At 49.9% G+C, this 19,973-nt stretch overlaps 3 protein-coding genes across 5 annotated transcripts in view; 2 read left to right on the plus strand and 1 right to left on the minus strand.

Annotated features, from left to right (window-relative positions):
* The first annotated feature begins 1,694 nt into the window (after positions 1-1,694).
* Positions 1,695-18,652, plus strand: SLC23A1 (solute carrier family 23 member 1). 3 transcript variants are annotated; one of them, XM_050795032.1, is made up of 15 exons: positions 1,696-1,961; positions 2,576-2,689; positions 3,131-3,288; positions 4,289-4,377; positions 4,546-4,613; positions 4,786-4,967; positions 5,099-5,219; positions 5,340-5,496; positions 5,818-5,965; positions 6,490-6,595; positions 6,841-6,970; positions 7,077-7,220; positions 7,712-7,807; positions 12,910-13,176; positions 18,214-18,652. In XM_050795032.1, the coding sequence occupies exons 1-14, from the start codon at positions 1,926-1,928 to the stop codon at positions 13,155-13,157; spliced, it is 1,797 nt and encodes a 598-aa protein (XP_050650989.1). In that variant the 5' UTR covers positions 1,696-1,925; the 3' UTR covers positions 13,158-13,176; positions 18,214-18,652. The 3 variants fall into 3 exon arrangements, with proteins under 3 accessions (XP_050650990.1, XP_050650991.1, XP_050650989.1); XM_050795033.1 differs by lacking the exon at positions 7,712-7,807 and having other exon boundaries at positions 1,695-1,961; XM_050795034.1 differs by lacking the exon at positions 2,576-2,689 and having other exon boundaries at positions 1,695-1,961.
* SIL1 (SIL1 nucleotide exchange factor) overlaps positions 4,067-19,973 on the plus strand; it is a 430,788-nt gene continuing 414,881 nt past the window's right edge. The window contains exon 1 of the mRNA XM_050795054.1: positions 4,067-4,083. The gene's annotated coding sequence lies outside the window, so the exon portion shown is untranslated. The remainder of the gene's footprint in view (positions 4,084-19,973) is intronic.
* Positions 16,100-19,973, minus strand: part of PAIP2 (poly(A) binding protein interacting protein 2) — a 29,192-nt gene continuing 25,318 nt past the window's right edge. Inside the window, exon 4 of the mRNA XM_050795099.1 lies at positions 16,100-17,108. Coding sequence (XP_050651056.1) covers positions 17,052-17,108 — 57 coding nt within the window. The 3' untranslated portion in view covers positions 16,100-17,051. The remainder of the gene's footprint in view (positions 17,109-19,973) is intronic.

Raw genomic sequence — 19,973 nt, forward strand, 5'->3', positions numbered from 1 at the left:
GAACATTCTAACCCCAATTTTTAGAAATATTTTTATTTTACACAAGAGCCACGTGTAGGAAGACAATCTAATCCCCCTTTGACAGATGCAGAAACCAAAACTTAGACAACAGAAGAGGTTCAGGCCAAGTCCCAGGCTGAGTCGTAGCAGGGCTGGGAGGGGATTCAGACTTAGGGGACCGGGGAGGCCAGCTGCTGGGGAAATGGAGGTGCCCGGGGCAGGCCCTGGCCACTCCAGCTTCCCCGGGAGCTGCGCTCAGCCCCCTCCATCCTTCACCTGTTCTAGGACTTGCCTGAAGCCCCACCTTCCCTGGCCTTCCCTCAGGAGAGAACCCCCAGACACCAGGAGGAAAGTCAGAGCCCAAGAAACCCACTAAGCTGTCAGTAGGACAGGGTGTGGAGCCGGGCCCCCAGGACATGGACGTGTGTTTTTCTGTGGGGTGATTAGAGAGGCTGCATCAGTTCTGGTGTGTGGGCCCCTTCGTGCTACTGTGGATCTGGGACCTTGTTCTCCACCTTGTTCTTTATGTGTATTGTGTGGTTTGGGTTGAATTGAGTGTCCATGGAGCCCTGTCTGCAAGGGGTGGGGCTTGGTATCCACAGCCCCCTGGGGAGTTCTGGGAGGAGAGGGTGGAGAGGAAAGTGCTGGGGAGTTGCGGAGGCTTCAAACTGGTCCAGCAACTTGGGAAATTGGGAGTAGGAGCCAAGAGGGAGAGGAGAGGACAAGTGGATGGACAGAGGAACAGTGTGGACACCGGCAGGCAGGCGGACTCAGTGCTGTGGCATGAACCTGCTGTCCAGTTGGAGAGCGGTGCTGCCCCTTGGCCCTGCGGGCAGGGCCTGGCCATGGGCACAGCCACCCAGAAGTAGGTAGGCCCTAGAGTGCTGGGGCTGGGGCAGCCCAGAGGGAACAGAATGGGGACCTCAGGCCTAGCCCTCACCAGCTGAGGAGCCTGAGCTCTTAGGGCCCCTCCCCATGTCCCCCCTGCCATCCTCAGGCCCTGCTGGGCTGGGCCTGCCAGGAGGGGAGAGAGTTTGGGCATAGGACTGCCTTCCTGGGCTGGGTGATGGGCAGTCACACCGGGCTTGGTGTATAGAAAGGCCCCATGCTCCATCTGATGCTCTTGCTGTCTTTAAATTCTTTATACTTTTGGAATAAAGGCCTCACATTCTCACTTTGCACTGGGTCCCACAAATTATGTGACTGGGAGGGAAAGGGATCTGTGTCCTGACACAGGCAGCTCCATCTGCAGGGGCCCATCTGCTGCCTGCCTCAGGGACCCTGAGGGGTGCAGGTGGTGGGGGCAAGGCAGCTCAGACCAACCTGAATTTTAGGATTGGTTTCTGCAACCTTGCTATCTGCATGGCTTGGGTCAAATCACATCTACTGAATCTGTTTCCTTTGCTGTTAAAGGGGTTAATACTGCCCAGCACAGGGGTTACTTGGGACAGTGCAAATCCATGTTTCTTGGCACAAGGCCATTCCTTAATAACGAGAATGACTATGATGATGATGATAATGATGAACTGGTTATTAATAAATGGGGAAGGGCCTCATACAGGGGGTTACATAATAAGTGCCTGTTTCCACTCCCTCTTTCTCCCCTCACCTGGGGCTTGGTAAACTTCTGGTCCTCACCCCCTCGACTCTGGCCCTCTCTTGGGAAACAAGAACAGGTCCAGCACCCAGGTGCAGATGTGGGCAGGGAAGGGCACATGTGGCAGAGGCTTAGGTGGCTTTTACTGCCCTAGTGAGAGTTAATACATTACCTCTGCCCAGGCCCCCCTTTCGCAATCCGGAGCTGGGCATCTGGTTACAGATTTACTTCGAACAATGCCTGATATGTGGAGTAAAGTCCTCCTCCTTGGCCTTTGTAAAGTCCTCCCCTCTTCTCCTCAGGAACTGCTCAAACCTGTGCCCCAAAGATGAGGGCCCACGAGGACCCCGAGGGCCCGACACAGGTGCTGGGGGCTGGGGGTGGGGGCTAGGTGGGGGCGGGGGGCGGTGGGGGGCTGGAGGGCCTGTGCAGGCCTTCTCCCGGGAGGCCAGAGATAAACATTCTGATGAACTTGATAAAGAGTGACTGTCCTAAACTGAATGTGGCAACTGGGGGATGGGTGGGGGTGGGGGTCAAGAAGCCTGCAGCTTTGGGACTGGCTGACTCTAGGTTGGGGTTCAGGAGAGGCCTAACCTCCCCGCCAGTGACACCCCAAAGATCTCCAGGGGGCAGAGGTGGGACCGGATTGGACTTGTCCACAGTCTCGAGCCCTCTTGGCCCCCTCTCCTGTGGTCCCCAGACCTCTGACTTAGGGGTCCATTTCCCTGGCTAAAATGACAGGTCCTGAGGGCTCTAGAAGCCGGCACAATAGACTCATCCCTGTGGGAAGCAATGTGAAGTGGGAGACAACTGTGGCCAGGCCGAGTGGGAACCGGGTGGATGAACTGTTGGGGAGGGCAGGGACCCCACTCTCAGTTGCTGACAGGCCACTCAGGCTGCCTGATTGTTTTCGGGGCAGAATGGATTTTGCCTGTCCCCATCACTCCACCCTAAGCTACTTATCTCTGCTGCCCCTAGCATGAATCCCCCAGGGACCCTCCGACCCCCCTACCCACAGAGCCTAAGTTTGACATGTTGTACAAGATCGAGGACGTGCCGCCTTGGTACCTGTGCATCCTGCTGGGCTTCCAGGTGGGTCCCCCAGGGCCTCCCTGCCCTCACTCTGCACACTCCGCGGTGACTCCAGCCTGTCCCTGGCCAGCAGGGAGTATCCTGGGTAACAAGAAGAAAAACCTGAGGTCAGCACATGGCTGTCAGCAGGCAGGGGTGGGGAAGAGACTGAGTCCTGAAAGAGGATGAACTCCCTGGGGGCGTGTGACACTTGCCAGGTGGAGTGTTGGTGACAGGGTACAGAGCCAACTCCATGGAAGCCACAGGAATAACTTGGGTGGAAATTAGTGACCCCCAGAGTGGTCAGCAGTAGCTCTCTGGGAATCCCTTGTGGGGACTGCCTCTCCTGGGCAGGCAGCCAGGTCAAGGCCTGCTGAGGCAGGCATGAGGACACTAGGCTGTCCCCTCTCCCTGGAGCTCTAGGGTCCTGCCTCATGCACTCTGCTCTCTCCCTCCGCCCAGCACTACCTGACATGCTTCAGTGGCACCATCGCCGTGCCCTTCCTGCTGGCTGAGGCGCTGTGTGTGGGCCACGACCAGCACATGGTTAGTCAGCTCATCGGCACCATCTTCACATGCGTGGGCATCACCACTCTCATCCAGACCACCCTGGGCATCCGGTGAGCCGCCCAGCTCCCCCTCCCCCCCCACTGTGATCCACACAGCAGGAGCAGGTGGGCTCCCAGAGGACACCGGTGAGACAAAAAAGCCACTATCTGCCTCCAACTGCTTCTCCTATCCCAGGCCAGCCTTAGAGCTGGGCAGCGCAGCCCTGACCCTGGGAACCTTGATCTAGGCACACTCAAAAACCAAGCATCTGCAAGTTTAAGGGAAGGGAATTAAGGGAAGGGAATGTACCCTCGCTGGCTCTCCCCATTTTTTTTTTTTTTTTTTTTTTGGAGACAGAGTTTCACTCTTGTTGCCTAGGCTGGAGTGCAGTGGCATAATCTTGGCTCACCACAACCTCCACCTCCTAGGTTCAAGCGATTCTTCTACCTCAGCCGCCCGAGTAACTGGGATTACAGGCACGCACCACCATGCCTGGCTAATTTTGCATTTGTATCCACCCGCCTTGGCCTTCCAAAGTGCTGGGATTACAGGCATGAACCACCAAGCCTGGCCAGCTCTCCGCTCTTAAGCCCCATTCTGAATACTGCCCAAATGGCAGCCCTGAGCTGGCTCCCAGGGCCGGTGCCAGCCTCTTCAACAGCCCACCCTCCCAGGGCCCCACGCTCCCGAGTGCACAGCCCTAGGCCTGGGTGGCATTTGAGCTGTTTGAGCGGTGGCGGGCAGGGGAAGATTGTGAGAGAAATCTGGATGTGGGAACTGAGCTGTCCACTTCCGGGCAGGTGCTCCCTCCTAACAGTGCAGGAGCTGGTGGTGGGAAGGAAAGGGGGCAGGTTTTGAGTTGGGGGCTCCATTTGTTTTCTTCCTTGGGCAGCCAAAATGTTACAGTTGGTCTTCCCTGGGGCCTCAGCGACTTTCATCTGCCCTTATTCCTCGTGTCTCTGTCATTCTCTCTGTGCTCTCCTTTCCTGATCTCTCCCCATGTCTATATCCCTCCTCCCCCCCCATCTATATCCTTCCTCCCCACCCTGTTGCTCTGTGCCTCTCCTTCAGGCTGCCGCTGTTTCAGGCCAGTGCCTTTGCATTTCTGGTTCCAGCCAAAGCCATACTGGCTCTGGAGAGATGGAAATGCCCCTCGGAAGGTGGGTACACTTCTGGGGTCCACACTGGGGAAAAGGGAAGGCCCAGAGACCTGGAGGTCTGAGCAACTGTCCCGGGTCCAGACACCAGGGTGCAGTCATGGCAGCATCTTCTCTCCCTCTCTTGTCTCTGTACCTGGTCCATGTGTGTGTCCCTGACTCTACCCCCAGAGGAGATCTACGGTAACTGGAGTCTGCCCCTGAATACCTCTCATATCTGGCACCCACGGATACGGGAGGTGGGTTTGCACATAAGGGTAGAAGCTGGGTCCTGAGGAGGGGCTATATGGAAGTGAGGGTGGCCGCTGAGTTTGGGGATTTAAGGAGGTGGTCCAGGAGCTTTGTTCCTGCTAACAGTAGCCAGGTCACAACCTTTACATGGTGACTTACAGCTGATGTTTGCCCTTCCAGGTCCAGGGTGCAATCATGGTGTCCAGCGTGGTGGAGGTGGTGATTGGCCTGCTGGGGCTGCCTGGGGCCCTGCTAAACTACATTGGGCCTCTCACAGTCACCCCCACTGTCTCCCTCATTGGCCTCTCTGTCTTCCAAGCTGCTGGCGACCGAGCTGGCTCCCACTGGGGCATCTCAGCTTGGTGAGCAGGCACCAGGCCTGATCCCTGCCCAGCCCCAGCACCCCACCCTCTTCATGTCCTTCATCCTTCTTCCCGGATCCTGGCCCCAGCCTGGCCTCCCGTCCACTTCCTGATTGTGCCTCTGCCCCCAGCTCCATTCTCCTGATCATCCTCTTCTCCCAGTACCTGCGCAACCTCACCTTCCTGCTGCCTGTCTACCGCTGGGGCAAGGGCCTCACTCTTCTTCGCATCCAGATCTTCAAAATGTTTCCTGTGAGGACCTGGCAGGCGCCTGGGGCTGGGACTATGGCCAGGGCTTGGGCTGAGGTGGGAGCAGGTTAGCCTGGACAGAGACCTCCAGTGCCTTCAGTGCCCCCCACCCCCCTGCTTCAGATCGTGCTGGCCATCATGACCGTGTGGCTGCTCTGCTATGTCCTGACCTTGACAGACGTGCTGCCCACAGACCCGAAAGCCTATGGCTTCCAGGCACGAACCGATGCCCGTGGTGACATCATGGCTATTGCGCCCTGGATCCGCATCCCCTACCCCTGTGAGCAACATCCCTTGGGCCCCTCTGTCCCCAACTGAGACCACCTATGAGACAATCCTGGTGACCCCAGTCCAGCAGGTGACACGCCTAGCATTAGCCGCACATTTATAGTGTGCCCAGCAGAGCAGTGTTTTACTTAGACAAAGCTTCAGTCCCACTTCCTGGCTCTGAGTGACCCAAATAAGCTCCCACAACTGTATAGCTCCCATCCCAGCCTGAGGTCTCCTTACCTGCTCTTGCTCCTTCCAGCACTGCCCTGTCTATTCCTAACCATCACAGTCTCCTCACTGTAGCCAACCATCCTGTCTCCCTCCGGCACAGGTCAGTGGGGCCTGCCCACAGTGACTGCAGCTGCCGTCCTGGGAATGTTCAGCGCCACTCTGGCAGGCATCATTGAGTCCATTGGAGATTACTACGCCTGTGCGCGCCTGGCTGGTGCGCCACCCCCTCCAGTACATGCTATCAACAGGTAGCCTACCTGCCCTCCTCAGTATCTGATCTCCTCAGGGGTCCTCCAGGAAGCACACACACAGGAACGGGGTGCAGGCCCAGGGGCTAGGCTTAGGCAAGTCGGGAACACGCTCCAGACCTCATTCTCCTTGCTTGTGCTATGGGGGTGCCCTCTTATCACCCCTCTGTGGTTGCTGGGAGTAGCTGAGAAGACGGCGGAGTCCGAGGGGAACCACCATCATTGACAGCCCTCGACGTGCCCGGCTCTGGCTGTGCATTCTTATGCAATCTGTGAAGCATTTTGTGAGACGGGCACTGGTATTTATCCCAGGAGGAAATTGAAGGCCAGAATTGCCCACAGAATTTAAGTGCCAGGGCACTGGGACTAGCTTTGGAGCCTGAGCACTCTGGCCTGGAGTAAGGAGTGCTACAGCTGTTAGCTGCAGCCCCCACAGCGCCAGAAGACGGCGGACCGCTAAGATGATGGGGAACACAGGCTGGTGCAGAGGCTGGACCGAGCCCCAACTCGCCCTTTCCTTACAGGGGCATCTTCACCGAAGGCATTTGCTGCATCATCGCGGGGCTGTTGGGCACGGGCAACGGGTCCACCTCTTCCAGTCCCAACATTGGCGTCCTGGGGATTACCAAGGTGTCGCGACGAGCCGGAGCCAAGTCCCGATCTAATTCTGTGGGCCGTAGGCCCCGCCCCAACCCCGTCCCCACTTTGGTTTAGCCCCACCCTGTCTTTGAGAGGCCTCGTCCCCGCATCAAGCCCCAGCAAGTTTATGCCTTGCTCTTATAACGGGCCCCGCCCCTGGAACTAACCCCGCCCCTGGAACTAACCCCGCCCCAGCCTCGTCCCCTGGTCTAGCTCCTCCGCTGGCTCCCCGGCAGGTGGGCAGCCGGCGCGTGGTGCAGTATGGTGCGGCTATCATGCTGGTCCTGGGCACCATCGGCAAGTTCACGGCCCTCTTCGCCTCGCTCCCTGACCCCATCCTGGGAGGCATGTTCTGCACTCTGTTTGGTGAGTGTCTGGCGCGGGCCACGGGTCGCGGTGCAGGTCACCGAGTGGTGGGACCCACCTGGATTGCGCGTGCGCGACGCCTCCAGTGGTTCTCTTGCGCCCTTAGGCATGATTACAGCTGTGGGGCTGTCCAACCTGCAATTTGTGGACATGAACTCCTCTCGCAACCTCTTCGTGCTCGGATTTTCCATGTTCTTTGGGCTCACGCTGCCCAATTACCTGGAGTCCAACCCTGGAGCCATCAATACAGGTGCCTCCAGCTGTTTACTGTCTCCAAAGGTGGGGTGGGCCCAAAACTTTGAGCACAGCCCCCTCCCTCAAAGGCTCCACACAGCTACAGCCACAAATCCTACCCAACTCTGGGTGTCAATCAGCAGCTGAGAGCCTGGGTCACAGCTGTCCTTTACTAAGACACTTCCTGTGGACAGATATTGACCTTTACATGTGCTTATTTTTCAAAACAGCTCCATAGATCTATTTATCTATATTTATCATTTGTCCATTATCATTTCAACTTTCCAGATGAGCAACATGAGGCTCAGAGAGGCTCAGTGATTTGTCCCAGGTGAACAACTAGCAACTGGCAGAATTGGGATTTGAACCCAGAGATAGGAAAGACAGAGATAGGTTTGAGACAGGGCTTTGTACTGTTCCTTTGCCATGGCTGCACAAGAGGAAGTCCCTCAACTCTGGTCTCCGAATTGGGCCATGACACCCATTGGCCCTTGGCCTATTCCACAGGCATTCTTGAAGTGGATCAGATTCTGACTGTGCTGCTGACCACGGAGATGTTTGTGGGCGGGTGCCTTGCTTTCATACTTGACAACACAGTGCCAGGTATGGTTCAGTCCTGGGAGGGTAATGAAGAACTAAGCAGGACTCATGCATTCCAACAGATGGCCTCTAAGCTGGAGCTGTGGCTAGGTACCATGCGATGCAGTCCCTGCAGGGAGCATCAGGAACAGATGGGCTGGCGGAGTTCTCACTGGCTGGAGGGAGAGAATGAGGCACAGACATGCCTCAGAAGTCTTGAAGAGGATTGGGCCAGGAGAGTCACTGCTGGGTCCTGTGAATCCTTTCCTTTCCATTTGTTCCATTTCTTTCTTTTTTTTCCTTTTTTTTTTTTTTTGAGATGGAGTCTCACCCTGTCACCCAGGCTGGAGTGCAGTGGTACAATCTCAGTTCACTGCAACCTCCACCTCTGGGGTTCAAGTAATTCTCCTGCCTCAGCCTCCCGAGTACCTGGGACTACAGGTGCCTGCCACCATGCCCAGGTAATTTTCATATTTTTAGTAGAGATGGGGGTTTCACCATGTTGGGCAGGTTGGTCTTGAAGTCCTGACCTCAAGTAATCCACCAGCTGGGATTACAGGCATGAGCCACTGCACCTGGCCTCCTCTCCATTTCTTAATAGCCACTGGGCTAAGGGATGTCTTTGCTTTTTCAGAGTAGGACAGAGATAAATGCAGCATCAGTTTGTTGGCAAAATCCATCCACTCCAAATATGTCAGCAGCCTGCCACAATGGCGACTAGAAGAGCCACTAATATTTCCCTTTGGTACCAGAGCTTTTTGCAAAGATTGTGGAGGATACTTTGTGGGGCCCACATAAAGGTGCCAGTAAATATATAAAATAAATGTCATCAGGTGCTCTGATAACAAACAGTTAACATTTACCAAACATCTACTATAGGTCAGGCAGAGCTAAGTGTCTTACTTCATCCTCAAAAACCACAGTCATAAAGTCACAAAATTAAAACATCGAAGCCAGGTGTGGTGGCTCATGCCTGTAATCCCATCACTTTGGGAGGCTGAGGTGGGCAGATCACGAGGTCAGGAGTTCGAGACCACCTAGCCAACATGGTAAAACCCTGTCTCTACTAAAAATGTAAAAATTAGCTGGGTGTGGTGGTGGGTGCCTGTAATCCCAGCTACTCAGGAGGCTGAGGCAGGAAAATTGCTTGAACCTGGGAGGCAAAGGTTGAGTGAGCCGAGATCGTGCCATTGCACTCTAGCCTGGGTGACAGGGTGAGACTCCGTCCCAAAAAAAAAAAAAAAAAAAAAAAAAAAAAAAAAAAAAAAATTAAAACATCGCAAATCTGGGATATATATTTTAATTGAGACAGGGTCTCGGACTATCACCCAGACCAGAGTGCAGTGGCGCAATCATAGCTCACTACAGCCTCAAACTCCTGGGCTTAAGTGACCCTCCTGCCTCAGCCTCCCAAGTAATTGGGATTACCAGTGCACAGGTGCATGCCACCATGCCCGGCTAATTTTTGAATTTTTTGTAGAGATGGGGTCTCACTTTATTGCCAAGATTGGTTTCGAACTCCTGGGCTCAAGTGATCCTCCCATCTCAGCCTCCCAAAGTACTGGGATTATAGGTGTGAGCCACACCTGGCCTCTATTTTTTTTTTTTTCTTTTTTTTGAGACGGAGTCTTGCTCTTGTCACCCAGGCTGGAGCACAATGGCATGATCTCAGCTCACTGCCACCTCCACCTCCTGAGCTCAAGCGATTCTCTTGTCTCAGCCTCCCAAGTAGCTGGGATTACAGGCGCACACCACCACGCCCAGCTAATTTTTGTATTTTTAGTAGAGACAGGCTTTCACCACGTTGGCCAGGGTAGTTTCAAACTCCTGACCTCAGGTGATCCGCCCACCTTGGCCTCCCAAATCCTAGTCACCTCGGCTAGGATTACAGGCATGAGCCACCACGCCTGGCCTCTATTTTTAAATTGAGATGGGGGTCTATGTTGCCCAGGCTAGAGTGCAGTGGTTATTCACAGGTGTGATCATAGCATACTACAGCCTCAAACTCCTGGACTCAAGCAGTCCTTCTGCCTCAGCCACCTGAGGAGCTGAGAGTACAAGTGCATGCTATATACCATCTCACTAAATCTGGGATTTTTAACAACGTCCATCTGACACAGTCAATAGCCTGTGTCCCATCCAATGCACCATACTGCCTCTGCTGGAGGGCTTCAGGGGACCTGCGCTGCAGGACTGGGGAAGGCTCCATGGAGACGGGAGTTAATGATTGCATCAGTATAGGGACATAAGGGATGGTAGCAGCAAGAAGATGGGCCTCCATCCCCAGTCACTTACCGGCCTGATCACAGCCACAGGTCCTGTCTTCCTCCCTCTGTCTGAAAATCGAAGTGTTTATATTCATATAACATAGGTGTCAGAGGCTGTCTCTGCACAGCTGGTGGTTTGGGTTGGGGAGGACAGAGGAGGGCCAGGGTTCCCCATAGGATTTTAGGCAGAATCAGAGGGTGCTCTTGGTAGCAGCTGTCCCTTCAATGGATGGGTGGGTATTTGAACATGGTACTCACCCCTCCCCATTTAGAGGATGCTAGATTGGGGCTGGAACAGACCATCCTATGGGCCTGAGACAGTCAAGTGGCAGCCTCAGTGCCTAGGGGATATGAGGAGATGGAGAGCATCTGGGTAGGCGTCTGTACATGAAGAGGCTTCTTTGTGACTTGGGTGGCTAGATTAAGCTATCCTTAACGACAGCTGTAGAACCGCTGAGTCCCTTATACCCCACCTTTCAACCCACCTGAGCATCACAACTGTCATCCTGTGTGTCATGCCACATAAGCTCAGCAGTCTTCAGTATACACTGAGGAACCTAAAGCTCAGGGAGGTTAAGTCACTTGCCTAAGGTCACACAATCTGGATTCAAACTAAGGTCTAGCTGGCTCAAAACCCTGTCCTTAACCATGGAATAGCAAAAGCCTTTTCCAGCCCTTAACTTCCTGCTGGGGATGGGTCAATTTGCACTTGCTTTTTTTTTTTTTTTTTGAGACAGAGTCTCGCTCTGTCGCCCAGGTTGGAGCGCAGTGGCGTGATCTTGGCTCCGCTTCCTGGGTTCACGCCATTCTCCTGCCTCAGCCTCCCAAGTAGCTGGGACTACAGGCGCCGGTCACCACGCCTGGCTAATTTTTTGTATTTTTAGTAGAGACAGGGTGTTCTTTGTCTTTACCTATCCATAGCCCAAACTAGAAGGCAGTCTGTTTAGTTCAGCACATGCTGCTAGAGCTTACCAGCTTGGCCCTGAATCAGACACTGAGGAGGATATGCCAAAAAGTGTTAAGTCAGTAACAATTTGTGTAGAGGAGCTCCTGGCACAAGATAGGTGGTAAAACTAGATTTAAGCAAGCAATGAAATCAATGAAGCTGGGCTGGAGTTATTGGGAGGGTTTGATGAGGGAGAGTGGGTGAGGCCTAGGAAAAAGGAGGGGGCTTGGAGAGTAGAGAAGGCACTGAAGGTTGGGATGTAGTGGGCAGGCTGGCTGGTCTGCTAGACAGAGCTCTGGGCTGGCTGCCACGTATGTCTTGGCAGTGGTGCGAGGTAATCAGACACCAGGAACATAGTCCTACACCACACCTACGGCTCATCCCACTCTACTCTGCCCACTGTGTGTGCCCTTTGTACAGCCAAGCCCAATCAAACAGTGTCTCTTCCAGACTGTGTGTGCCCTTTGTAGAGCCAAGCCCAATCAAACAGTGTCTCTTCCAGGTAGTCTTCCCTGGGGAATTCACCTTCCCTCAGTGCCCTCTCCTGTGAGATTTTGGAACATAACTTGGTTTGTGCTACTCATGGGTTTGTTCTCAGCCTGGACGGCCAGCAAGTGGAAATCCCCACTCCTTCTGCTAGATTTATAGTATTTCAGTCTTTGTCGATCCCAGCCCTCTTGTGAAAACCTGAGATCTCATGTGACGCTCCTCCACCTGAGGGAAAATTCCTAGTTGTAAAAATTACTAGCCAGGCGCAGTGGCTCACGCCTATAATCCCAGAACTTTGCGAGGCCAAGGCGGACTGATCACTTGAGGTCAGGAGTTTGAGACCAGCGCCTGGCCAACATGCTGAAACCCCATCTCTATTAAAAATAGAGTAATTAGCCAGGTACGGTGGCTCACACCTGTAATCCCAGCTACTTGGGAGGCTGAAGCTGCAGTGAGCCGAGATCAACCCACTGCGCTCCATCCTGGGCAACAGAGCAATACTCTGTCTCAAAAAAAAAAAAAAAAAAAAAAAAAAAAAAATTTGGTGTATCCCTACCTCCATCAAAGATTTTATTTAGCTTGACTTTCTGAAGTTTGTATTATAAAAATGAGTTTTTCACATATGGAATCATAATACGAAATGTTAATACTGATTATAGTGTTTCAAAATATGCCTGCCTTACCCCTAGAACACAATCTGGGCCTGATTTGGTTCCCATGGGCCTAACACACATTACCCACACACTCACAGAGGTTGACAATAATATTTTTGTCCCTTTCTTCATCTTAGAAGTTTGCATAGGCCGGGCATAGTAACTCATGCTTATAATGCCAGCACTTTTGGGAGGCCAAGCCGGGTGGATCACAAGGTCAGGAGTTCAAGACCAGCCTGACCAACATAGTGACATCCCATCTCTACTAAAAATACAAAAATTAGCTGGGCGTGGTGGTGCATGCCTGTAATCCCAGCTACTAAGGAGGCTGAGGCAGGATAATCGCTTGAACCCGGGAGGAGGAGCTTGCAGTGAGCCGAGATCGCGCAAATGCACTCCAGCCTGGGGAACAGAGCAAGACTCTCTCTCAAAAAAATAAATAAATAAAATAAAAATTTGTACAATGGTGTCTATACACCTCCCAGGGGTATGTTTTGAAGAAACAATATAATGAAATTAAAGCACTTAGCACACAGCCTGGCACACTGTAGTTATACAATAAATACTAATTATAACTAGTATCCTTTAGTGTTCCTTAGAGCTCTGGCCAAATTAGGAGCTCAGAAACCATAGATTCAGCCACTTTTTAGGACCAAATGATAGTTAAGAAAGATACTTGATTCCAGAAGTCTGCCTTAGGAGTGCGTTACGGAAAGTGGGGGCGGCTGACGGTTGCTGGCCTTGGTAAATGATCCCACTGTCCTCTTCCAGGGAGCCCAGAGGAGCGTGGTCTGATACAGTGGAAAGCTGGGGCTCATGCCAACAGTGACACGTCTTCCAGCCTCAAGAGCTACGATTTCCCCATTGGGATGGGCATAGTAAAAAGAATTGCCTTTCTGAAATACATTCCTATCTGTCCAGTCTTCAAAGGATTTTCTTCAAGTTCAAAAGATGAGTTTGCAATTCCAGAAGACACTCCAGAAAATATAGAAACTGCATCTGTGTGCACCAAGGTCTGAAAAATGACTTCCAGGAAAGGTAGGATGTGTCTATGGTTTTTGTGGGAGGGCTGAATAATCAAAACATTCTTGGCCGGGTGCAGTGGCTCATGCCTGTAATCTCAGCACTTTGGGAGGCCGAGGCCGGCGGATCACGAGGTCAGGAGATTGAGACCATCCTGGCTAACACGGTGAAACACCGTCTCTACTAAAAATACAAAAAAAAATTAGCCGGGCGCGGTTGTGGGCGCCTGTAGTCCCAGCGACTCGGGAGGCTGAGGCGGGAGAATGGCGTGAACCTGGGAGAGGGAGCTTGCAGTGAGCCAATATCGTGCCATTGCACTCCAGCCTGGGCGACAGAGCAAGACTCCATCTCAAAAACAAAACAAAACAAAACAAAACAAAAAAATTCTTACGCTTTAACCAAAGAGAAACCAAACTACTCAGTTATCTTTCCTGTAAACTGTTTGAATGTCCTCAAAGAGAAGGTGAGCTGGGTAAAAAGTAAATATACGGATTTTGGGTGGAATTCCTTTACCATTTCATAGTAAGAGCAGAACTTCCCAACTAGTGTGGGCCACTAAGAGGCTACAAGTATGCTGAAATGCAGATCCTCTAGCCTTCCAGACACCTGGGCAGAATCTGGGCCAATTAGAGTCTTTGAGCTAAGAACCCCAGCCATGGGCAGCCTCATTCTTGTACTTCAGTATGCTAGACAAGTATCACTTTGATATGCGACATGGAAAATGCTGAGAAATACAGCACAAGAACAGGAAAAATCTTCTCATATACACTGCTTTGTTTCAATAACGTCATAAAATTAAAACCACCTAAAACAGGATGCCTTTATCCTAAAGAACACCTGTACAAGCCCTAATGAAGTGATCCTTTGTCCTTAGGGCTTCAGAATGCATGGGCAGCTGATGCTCGGAAACCTTCCATCACTATATGTAATGCAGATGCCTGGCTCTCTACTAAACACTGAAGTGGGTTCAATGTGCACATTCCCCCAGACAGACAAGAAAAGTTCCCAAAAAGAGAGGTTAGCCTAGATGACTCCTTAATAGTAAAAATAACAACACTTACAACAGGGCTTTCTATGTCTTAAGTGCTTACATATATTAACTACTCACATAATCCAGAGACAGTTATTACTGCCATTTTAGAGATGTGGAAAGGAAGGTACAGAGAGGTTAAGTGACATGCCCACGATCACAGGATTCACATCCAGGAAGTCTGGTTAGAGCCCCCACCCCCCCGCCTTTTATTTTTTTTGAGACAGAGTCTTGTTCTGTCGCCCAGGCTGGAGTGCAGTGGCGCCTTCTTGGCTCACTGCAACCTCCATCTCCTGGGTTCAAGCAATTCTCTTGCCTCAGCCTCCTGAGTAGCTGGGATTACAGCTGCGTACCACCACGCCCAGCTAATTTTTGTATTTTTAGTAGAGACAGGGTTTCACCATGTTGGCCAGGCTGGTCTCAAACTCCTGACCTCAAATGATTCACCTGCCTTGGCCTCCCAAAGTGCTGGGATTACAGGTTTGAGCCACTGCGCCCAACCTAGAGCCCCCTTTTCTTTTTTTCCCAACAAAAGCCACATTCGAGAATTTTTACTCTTACCGGCGATCACCTGAGGTCAGGAGTTCGAGTCCAGCCTGGCCAACATGGCAAAACCCCATCTCTACTAAAAAAATACAAAAATTAGCCAGGCGTGGTGGTAGGCGCCTGTAATCCCCAGCTACTCCAGAGCCTGAGGCAGGAGAATCGATTGAACCCAGGAGGCAGAGGTTGCATTGAACCGAGATTGCACGACTGCACTCCAGCCTGGGTGAAAGAGTGAGACTCTGTCTCAAAAATAAATAAATAAATTAATAAATAAAGAAAGAAAGGCTGGGTGTGGTGGCTCACGCCTGTAATCCCAGCACTCTGGGAGGCCAAGGCAGGTGGTTAACCTGAACTCAGTAGTTCAAGACCAGCCTGGCTAACATGGTGAAACTTGGTCTCTACTGAAAATACAAAGATTAGCCAGGTGTGGTGGCAGACACCTGTAATCCTAGCTATTTGGGAGGCTGAAGCAGGAGAATCATTTGAACCTGGGAGGTGAAGGTTGCAGTGAGCTGAGATCGCGCCACTATACTCCAGGCTGGGCAATAGAGCAAGACTGGCCGGGCGCGGTGGCTCAAGCCTGTAATCCCAGCACTTTGGGAGGCCGAGACGGGCGGATCACGAGGTCAGCAGATCGAGACCATCCTGGCTAACCCAGTGAAACCCCATCTCTACTAAAAAATACAAAAAACTAGCCGGGCGAGGTGGCGGGCGCCTGTAGTCCCAGCTACTCGGGAGGCTGAGGCAGGAGAATGGCGTGGACCCGGGAGGCGGAGCTTGCAGTGAGCTGAGATCCGGCCACTGCACTCCAGCCTGGGTGACAGAGTGAGACTCCGTCTCAAAAAAAAAAAAAAAAAAAAAAAAATAGAGCAAGACTTCGTCTCCAAAAACCAACCAACCAACCAACCAACCAACCACACACTGGGGTACACGTGACCACACCAAAGAACCTCCCCCCACTCCCAGAAGAATGTGAGTCAGAACTGTCTATATGGCTTTCTTAATCTTTTTCAACCTAACAAGCTCAAGAAAAGCCCTTGTGAAGAACAAAAAACAATAGAGGTTCTATTAGAGTAAGGTCACCATCATATTGGTCAGCCATAAAGTTTGTTACATGACTATCTAGGATTCCACTGACACTGAAGTCTGAGGTGATTAAGAAGCAAGGAGGGGCAATGGGGTTATTCTATTGCTGTATTCTGGACAGATACTTGCATAACAACATACCTGTTAGTTAGAATCTAACAAAGCCTGAAATCTTAGCATATTTTGCCAGCAAGATTGTCCTGAGGCACTGGGCCCATACTCAAGTGAGTAACACCACTACAGTACATTCTAGCACCAATAAACACAACCATCTGCTCAGTTCTACTATTATTTATTTTTTTAAATATTTTTGAAAAAATATAATTTTTTTACAATATTTTCAACTTAAACGCTATTCACACTGAACACGTATGGCAGCTTAACCTACCCAAATATGAAGTTTAAGAAGCCAAAACTGTTCTAGCTTTGTTAAAAGAAAAGTTGTGCTGCAGACTCTTGTGATGGTTAACAAAGCAAGGAAAAGCACCACTCAAATCATAATGTTACAGTATCTTTGTTCAGCTGGATTATGGGTTGGCATTGGTCATATGTTAGACTCTATACAGGCATAGCTATGATGCAGTGAATCCCTTAGAAGTTACAATTCTCAAATTACATACTTCCTCAGATGTAACATTATAACTCAGTATTTCTAACACAATAATGTACCAGAAAAGCCTGGAATGGCACTCATCTGCTGACTACCTTGTAGCCTCAGTAATATGACATACTCGTCTATAACAAATTATCTCTGACTAATAGACCTTCAGAAAATGGAGATTCTTTTTGATGGGGACATAATCAAATTTAAGTCTGAGAAATATGCTTAACAGTAGGAACTCAAATTAAATTTACTGATTTTAAAGTTTAGACATTAACAAGTGTTAGTTAACCCTAAGGGACCAGTTTAGCCTCAAAAAAAGACAATTTAGTAAGGTTTAGGTCTTTTAATTTGGTGCTTGTTCACAACTTGACTGGTGCTTCTTTCCTTGCTGTCTTCACATCAAGCCATGGGGCCAATTCTATTTTCAGTAAGTGTTTGACAGCTTTTTACTTAATAACAGTCTCAGCACTTTTATTAAGCATGCAGGACTAACAAAAACTTTGGCAATGCATAAGTGTAACACAGTGACGAGAGAGCTTTTACAATTAAGTCTTCTAATACTGCCTTCACAGTGTGGAAATTGTGCTACATCCACCAAAAGAGGGCCCCGTCTACTCAAATATTTCAGTACTTCACCCCAGGAACAAACTCCTTTGCATTTGGATTCAGATTGCTCTTGACCTGGAAAATAAGCACATAAAAAAGCAAGTTCATTAACATAGTTTCAGGTACTAATTCAACCTAGATCCTCATGCAAAAACATCTTCCAAACAAAAAAGACAAAAGGGCTGGGTGTGGCGGCTCACGCCTGTAATTCCAGCACTTTGGGAGGCCAAGAGGCGGATCACGAGGCCAGAATCAAGACCATCCTGGCTAACACGGTGAAACCCCATCTTTATTAAAAATACAAAAAATTAGCCGGGCATGGTGGCGAGTGCCTATAGTCCCAGCTACTTGGGAGGCTAAGGCAGGAGAATGGCATGAACCCGGGAGGCGGAGCTTGCAGTGAGCCGAGATCGCGCCACTGCACTCCAGCCTGGGCAACAGAGTGAGACTGTCTCAAAAAAAAAAAAAAAAAAAAAAAAAAAGACAAAAGAACTCAGTCTGTAAGACTATACGTAACCCCAAAAAAACCCAAAAAGGAGGAACCAGATGTAAGCTATACATCATATCAAATTACATCAATTTTTTCTTTTTTCTTTTTTTTGTGACGGAGTCTTGCTCTGTAGCCCAGGCTGGAGTGCAGTGGCATGATCCAGGCTCACTGCAACCTCTGCCACCTGGGTTCAAGTGATTCTCCTGCCTCAGCCTCCCGAGTAGGTGGGACTACAGGCACGTGCCACCACACCCAGCTAATTTTTTGTATTTTTAGTAGAGATGGGGTTTCACTGTGTTAGCCAGGATGGTATTGATCTCCTGACCTCATGATCTGCCTGCCTCGGCCTCCCAAAATGCTGGGATTATAGGCATGAACACCGTGCCGGGCCTAAATTACATCAATTTTCTAAAGAGAAAGTAGGAATTGAAATTCAGTTTGCTTAAGTGTAACCAGAAATCCAGTAACTTCACATAAATTAAAGGAATAGCACTGAACAAGGAATTCTGTTAATCAAACTATGGTATGTAGCTTTCTTTAAAGACTAAACACCAAGGAAACATGTTAAAACAAGTGTTGAAATTATGATTAAAGTAACTGGGGAATTGTTGATGGATTAATTTTACTTTAGAATCCTCGCTAAAAATGTGGAGTTGTTTTTCTACAATTGCCGTCTTCTAATTCCCACAGGAAGCATGGTATACAACAGGAAAAGAAAATGACATGGGGAACCAGAAGACCTAAGTCTGAAATCCCAGCCCTGCCCCTAACTAACTTCTATGTAAACTCAGATAAGTCATCTTTCTCTGGGATTCAATTTTTTGCATCAATTAAAAAAAAAACGCCGTGGGTGGGGGGAGATAGGCCAAAGTCTGAGTCTTAGAGACTCGTACCAATGTTATGCTATGTCTCTAAATCTTTACTCTCCTAAGCAGACCTGTCAGCATCTAGGAAGAACAGCTAGAAATTTTCCTCTGTGGTATTTTAGACTGCAAGTTGATAAAAATAAAAAGAAATGAGGACAGGTTCCAGGGCCTGAAATGTAGGTATGCTGGAAGGCTTTTACATTGAATTTGACCCTACATCACTTCAAGACTAATGCATAATATTAAACATGTTGAAGAAATAATTTTAGTTTCGTAATTTATACATAGCAGTTTCTTTGGACAGGATATAGTCTCCATTCCAGCAAGGGAAATAATGTATCTATACTTTAAAAGTATGAAGTTTAAGGAAAAAAAGCAGCATTCCTGTTCTCTTTGAGACAGGGACTCGCTCTGTTGCTCAGACTGGAGGGCAGTGGCACAATCACAGCTCACTGCAGCATCGGCCTCCTGGGCTCAAATGATCCTCTAGCCTCTGCCTCCCGAGTACCTGGGACCACAGGCCGGTGCCACCATACTCAGCTAAGTTAAACTTTTTGTAGAAATAGGGTCTCCCTTTGTTGCCCTGGCTAGTCTCGAACTCCAAAGTGATCCTCTCACTTTGGCTTCCCAAGGTGATGGGATTACAGGCATGAGCCACCATATCCAGGCACAGTGTTCTTAAATGAACTATCTTTCGGGAGCGACAGAAGAATAAGAATGAAACAAAGTAGTATCACATAGACTGAGAAGAACAAACCAGCTTCTGTACTATGGAATTATACTGGGTCCTGATTAAAGCTATATATTATGCTCAGCCAAGAGTGTTACTCTGCAGGGTAACTGGGATTATTTACGGTGACTTATGTAGCCATAAGTCATCATACTCCACAGACTATTCAGATCATACGGCTGCTCAAATGGGTTACCATCACTTACTGCAACAAAGGCTATACCACAATGTAAACTTCAGTGCTCTCTACACCATCCCTTAGAAGAATGTTTTCCAAATGCCCAACTCAGGCAGGTTGGCTGTATAATAAATCCTCTGTAATCCTTTTAAAAAATTAACATGCTCAGACAACTGAGCATGTTGGGATGCAAGTAAAGAACTGGTTTTTGTATTTAATGCTTCATAGGTAATTACAGTGTACAGATTAGTTCAGTGGACCCAGCCAGTTCTCACTAGTGCTGATGTTTAGTTGTAACAATTTTCCCCTCTTCCCCAATTTTTCTTTTTTTTTTTTTTTGAGAAGTCTCACTCTGTCTCCCAGGCTGGAGTGCAACAACGCCATCCTGGCTCACTGCAACCTCCACTCCCCGGATTCATGCGATTCTCCTGCCTTAGCCTCCCGAGTAGCTGGGATTACAGGCATGTGCCACCAGGCCCAGCTAATTTTTGTATTTTTAGTAGAGATGGGGTTTCACCATGTTGGTCAGGCTGGTCTCGAACTCTTGACCTTGTGATCCACGTGCCTCAGCCTCCCAAAGTGTTGGGATTACAGGCATGAGCCACTGAGCCCAGCCAAAATAAGATTAAAGAGCAAAACTTCTCCATCAAGCTACTTTTGTATAGGCAAGTAACAT

This window comes from Macaca thibetana, chromosome 6 (genome assembly GCF_024542745.1).
Source record: "Macaca thibetana thibetana isolate TM-01 chromosome 6, ASM2454274v1, whole genome shotgun sequence".
Classification (NCBI taxonomy): Eukaryota; Metazoa; Chordata; class Mammalia; order Primates; family Cercopithecidae; genus Macaca; species Macaca thibetana.

Bases quoted from the DNA above. Each gene is read 5' to 3' on its own strand.
- SLC23A1 (XM_050795032.1), top strand. From the start codon at position 1,926: ATGAGGGCCCACGAGGACCCCGAGGGCCCGACACAG. The intron at 5,220-5,339 runs GTGAGGACCTGG...CCCCTGCTTCAG, and splicing joins AGATCTTCAAAATGTTTCCT to ATCGTGCTGGCCATCATGAC. The intron at 7,808-12,909 runs GTATGGTTCAGT...GTCCTCTTCCAG, and splicing joins ACTTGACAACACAGTGCCAG to GGAGCCCAGAGGAGCGTGGT.